The 5000-nt window shown below is 48.5% G+C and overlaps 1 protein-coding gene across 1 annotated transcript in view; it reads right to left on the bottom strand.

Moving 5' to 3' along the window:
• Positions 1-5000, bottom strand: part of FTO (FTO alpha-ketoglutarate dependent dioxygenase) — a 72152-nt gene that overhangs the window by 28940 nt on the left and 38212 nt on the right. Inside the window, exons 4-5 of the mRNA XM_032231144.1 lie at positions 4803-4882; positions 3613-3756 (exon numbers count right to left, since the gene is read on the bottom strand). Coding sequence (XP_032087035.1) covers positions 3613-3756; positions 4803-4882 — 224 coding nt within the window. The remainder of the gene's footprint in view (positions 1-3612; positions 3757-4802; positions 4883-5000) is intronic.

The raw sequence follows: 5000 nt of genomic DNA, 5'->3' as shown, positions 1-5000 counted from the left end.
AAGGCCAGAGAGCTGCGGACTGACATTTAGCGAGCCCAGGGTGGCGTCGGTCCCCTCGGTTAATTATTTAGAGGCACTCGGCTTATTAAATACCACCCGAGGGATTGAACTATCTTTCCTCTCTTCCGGGGTCCAGCAGGACCACCGGCTGAGTTGCCATTTCGGTGCAATGCGCTGGAAACACGCATTAGCCTCGGACATCAATGGGATTCCCAGCAGCAGCCTAACAGCCAGCTCGCAAAAAACCTGGGCGGCATGTGTTCATTTCGGGATCCGGGATTCAAGTTCCACCCCAGTGAACAAGCAAGGTATCCTATTTTACACACAGGATGCAAAGAAGCCGGCGGTTGAACTTTGTGTTGTGGCCCACCAGCGTAGCTGGAAGCAGATTCGGAGAGGGAGGAGGTTGGGAACATCGGCCAGTCCTGGAGTCTGGGGAAGGCTGTGATGAGGGCTCTGTGTCGGAGGCAGAGAGGGGGCCAGGGCCGTCTGACAGTTATCAGCTGCCTTCAGAGTCAGACATCAGTGAGGCAGAAGAACAGCTGGAGCCTGTTCCCAGTGTGCGCATGCGCAGAGTTGCCAGACGAAGGGAACGGCTAAAGAACAGGGGTCAACTTGGGAGGAAGGCCAAAGGTGGACGATGAATGGCCCCTCCCAGAGGAAATAAAAGAGGAGCGACGGGAGTGGAGTTTGCAGGAGACCAGTAGTTCGCTTAATTGGTTGGTGACTCTCCGAGACTCCTTGCCAAGTTTTGCAGATATCAACCTGGCAGCTCTCCAAGCCAGATAAGGTCTGTGACCGTAAATCCTCCCTTGAAAGACTTTGCTGGAGGTGAATGAGCAGAATTCACAGTCAATGAATAAAAGGGGTTTTTGTCGGGACCAGGAGTTTGCTTCATGCTCTTGGGAAGCCTCGGTCAGAACACTTTGCTTCTAGGCTGTGGATGAGACAGCGTCTCCCAAACTAGCACTGGGAATTTGATATGTTCTGCCAACTAAGAGCCATGATGGTGCAGTGGTTAGAGTGCAGTACTGCACGCTGCTTCTGCCAATTGCTGGCTGCCTCCAATTTGGGCAGTTTGAATCCCTCCCGCATGCGCCATGCCCCCCTCACCCATTTTTGACTTCTAAGTTTTGTCTTCTAGCCCCCGCTCCCTCCCGCGGGTCTGCAAGCCAAAACCGGGGGGGGGAGGTGTGTTTCACGAGGCCTCAAAATGCAATGATAGCACCCCAATCGTGTGTGCATCCACCCCACGCATCCATGGCAGAGACTCAAAGACCAGCTGGCCAGCGGGAGGTGCGCGCGCATGTACGGTAAACCTGGGCTGGGGCGACGGCTGTTGTGCCCACAGAGAGATCGCCATCACGGCTCTAGAGAGACACAGTTTGAGGGCATGGAGCAGAAGGACGGGAAATCTGTGACTGTGCTTTTTTTTTTTTTTTAATAGCAATAGCAGTAGACTTATATACCGCTTCATAGGCCTTTCAGGCCTCTCTAAGCGGTTTACAGAGAGTCAGCATATTGCCCCCAACAATCTGGGTCCTCATTTTACCCACCTCGGAAGGATGGAAGGCTGAGTCAACCCTGAGCCGGTGAGATTTGAACCGCTGACCTGCTGATCTAGCAGTAGCCTGCAGTGCTGCATTTAACCACTGCGCCACCTTGGCTTAACCGAAATAACCGAAAGCCGAAATTCAAAGCGCTCTGGGTCACCAAACAGCCAAACTGCCTCCATTATCCTCAAGTAATTTGTACACTCAAAAAGAAAATGTCCACATCCCGGGCCTGGCAATCTGTTCTCGGATCCATCCTTTCTGCCAAGAATCCAGTCCTACTTAACATTTCCCAGTCAACTAAAGCCAGGTGGGCAGCTGATGATGATTTATACGGCCTCTTTGATGAAACTAGGCTTAGAGATCAAAGCCTCCAGAGCAGCTTCCTCAATTCTGTGCCATCCAGATGTGTGGGGATATAACTTCCAGAATGCTCAAGAGTTGGGGGTGCTGCGGGGTGTCGCCCTAAGGTAGCCGGGGATCTGAAGCTGGAGGAGGTCACTCGAGACATTCCTCCTTTCCTTTCTTTTCCTTTCCTCTTATCCTTCCCTTCCTCTTTCTTCCTTTCCTCTCCTCTCCTTTGCTTGTTTCCTTTCCTCTTATCCTTCCCTTCCTTTCATCATCCTTCCCTTCCTTCTTTCCTTTCCTCTTATCCTTCCATTCCTCATCTTTCCCTACCTTTCCTTTCCTCTTATACTCCCCTTCCACATCCTTCCCTTCCCTTCCTCTCCTCCCCTCCCCTTTCCTTCTTTCCTTTCCTCATCCTTCTCTTCCTCATCTTTCCCTACCTTTCCTTTCCTCTTATCCTCCCCTCCCCTTTCCTTTTTTCCTTTCCTCATCCTTCTCTTCCTCATCCTTCCCTACCTTTCGACTTATACTCCCCTTTCACATCCTTCCTTTCCTCTCTTCCTCTCTCCTTTGCTTCTTTCCTTTCCTCTTATCCTTCCCTTCCTTTCATCATCCTTCCTTTCCTTTCCTCTTATCCTTCCATTCCACATCCTTCCCTTCCTTTCCTTTCCTCTCCTCCCCTCTCCTTTGCTTCTTTCCTTTCCTCTTATCCTTCCCGTCCCTCCCCTCCCCTTCCTTTCCTTTCCTTTCCTTCTTTCCTTTCCCTTCCCTCCACTTCCCCATCCTAAAGAAGCTGAGGTGGCGCAGTGGTTAGAGTGCAGTACTGCAGGCTACTTCAGCTGGCTGCTAGCTGCGATTCAGGCAGTTCGAATCTCACCGGCTCAAGGTTGGCTCAGCCTTCCGTCCTTCTGAGGCGGGTAAAATGAGGACCCAGATTGTTGGGGGCAAGAGGCTGACTCTGTAAACCGCTTAGAAACAGGGCTGGGAAGCCCCATAAATCGGTTTATAAGTCTAAGGGCTATTGCTATCCTTCCCTTCTTTTCCTTTCCCTTCCCTCTTTCCTTTCCTCTTATTCTCCCCTTCCCTTTCTCATCCTTCCCTTCTCTTCCGTTTATTCCTTTCCTTATTTTGGGGTCACAAGAAAAAGAACCAAGGAAAAAAGATCTCAGTGAAATGTTTCTGGGGATGGAGTTATGTTAAGAATATTATAAACATCTTCCCTTCTACTAATAGATCAGTGGTGGCTTGCAGGCGATCCGCCCTTATACGGGTGTACCAGAGCCAGCCCGGAGCACTGGGTACCGTTCCATTCCGGTGGGCACTCTCGCCCGCCCGAGCTCCTTACCTGTCCTTTACAGGCTTCTGCACATGCGCATGGCACATACAACGCCTGCACGATGCTCCACCGAGCAGCTGGAGCGTTGCAGAGACTTGCGGAGGCATCACTGGAAGGTAAGACGTGTTCATGTGGAGGACGCCGTGCCCCATTGCAACCGTACCGGTTGCAACGGTATCCGGAACCCACCACTGTGATAGATGTGCTATAATTAATCTGTTAGCGCTCTAAGGCCTGGCCATTTTTTGATGCTAAATGCTTGTGAGGAGACCTAAAACAAGGCCGATGATCTTCTAGAGAGTAGAACCAGAGAGAAGGAAAAGATTCCTCTACTTCCTAACATCTGCAGCATGGCCATCCCTCCCGCCTTCTCACCTCATTGTGAGTTTTTTCCACTTGCGTTATATCTCCGACCTCCAGTGATTTCAAGCACGGGACCTTCAAATCAGCATCGGTGTTCAGATTCTCCAGTGCCGCCTTGCATTTGTCCAGGATGTATGGCAGGGTCCCCGTTGAGCACTGTTAGAATACACACACACACACACACACACACACACACACACACACACACACACACACAGGAAGTTGGTGTGAAAAAAGACTGGGATTTCACCCCATAGGCAACCAAAACCAAGTAAATCACATTGTAATTTAGTAGTCTAGTAGTTTAACCGAGATCTGCAAACCATCATTTACAACTAAGGAAGGGCTACTCCACATTGTTTTTTTTTTTTTTTAATGAGAATTTTGAAAAACACACTTTTACAAATATTTACTTTGAATTTGGACCATTCGTGGGAACATAAATGACTCTAGGCTAGTGTCAGGCCTGCATTTATATTCCTTTTAGAATTTTGGCCTGCCACACTTTCTCTTATTTCATTATGCTGGTTCTTTAGTATAGTTGATGGGAGGGGGGAATAAACAGGAGTGAGATTGTGGAATGTATTGTTTTCATTCTTTACTAGAAGCCAAGGTCAACTTTTGTCTCCACACTTTTACACCTGACCGGAAGCAGCTGGGTGAAGACGCCAGTGTGGAAGAAGATTGGACCATGTGATGGATTGTGGGTGTGGGGACAAGATCATGAACTTTTAACTGGGTGGAATTCTGATGTCATTTCCAGTATTGGGATTCCATAGCATGATGCCAACATGTCTGTCTTATTAAATTGGAACCTTAAGGATAGCTCTGCCTTGGTCTCTTATTTAATTCTGCATGATATTTGGAACGCTGACAGCTAGTGACTCATTTAACTCCACCCTCCAGCTCTGCTTGCACTTTTATACCTACTAGATTTGTTTGTTTGTGTGTGTGTGTGTGTGTGTGTGTGTGTCTTCTTAAACAATGCACTTGGATTGTGTCGCCCAGAAAAACAATTGAAGTGTGCCGTTTAACAAGTTCTTCAACCCAAAACGTCAAAGGAGAATCAACATCACAGTATATTCAAAATGGACAGAGAAAATGACAATAAAAGTTATTTTATCTACTTTTCAGGACTATCTAGCTGCTACGCCAAAATTCCCGGCCCCTGATTGCCATTCCCACAACGTTTCGTTACTCACTTCTGCCACTCTGTGTGTGGAGCTGAATCTTGACTGCCGCCCGGCCAAGACACAATGTTGATGAGTCATATTCAGATTATCTAGAAAAAGACCATTAAAGGACAGATCATAAGTATTCACCCATAAAGCCATTGGTGGAAATGAGGGAAGCCTTAATCCAAGGCAGGTGCTGTTTCTGGGAATACAGGTAGTCCTTGA

Source organism: Thamnophis elegans, chromosome 14 (genome assembly GCF_009769535.1).
Source record: "Thamnophis elegans isolate rThaEle1 chromosome 14, rThaEle1.pri, whole genome shotgun sequence".
Taxonomy (NCBI): Eukaryota; Metazoa; Chordata; class Lepidosauria; order Squamata; family Colubridae; genus Thamnophis; species Thamnophis elegans.
Note: the sequence above shows the minus strand (reverse complement) of the source record. Positions and strands in the feature narration are given on the sequence as shown.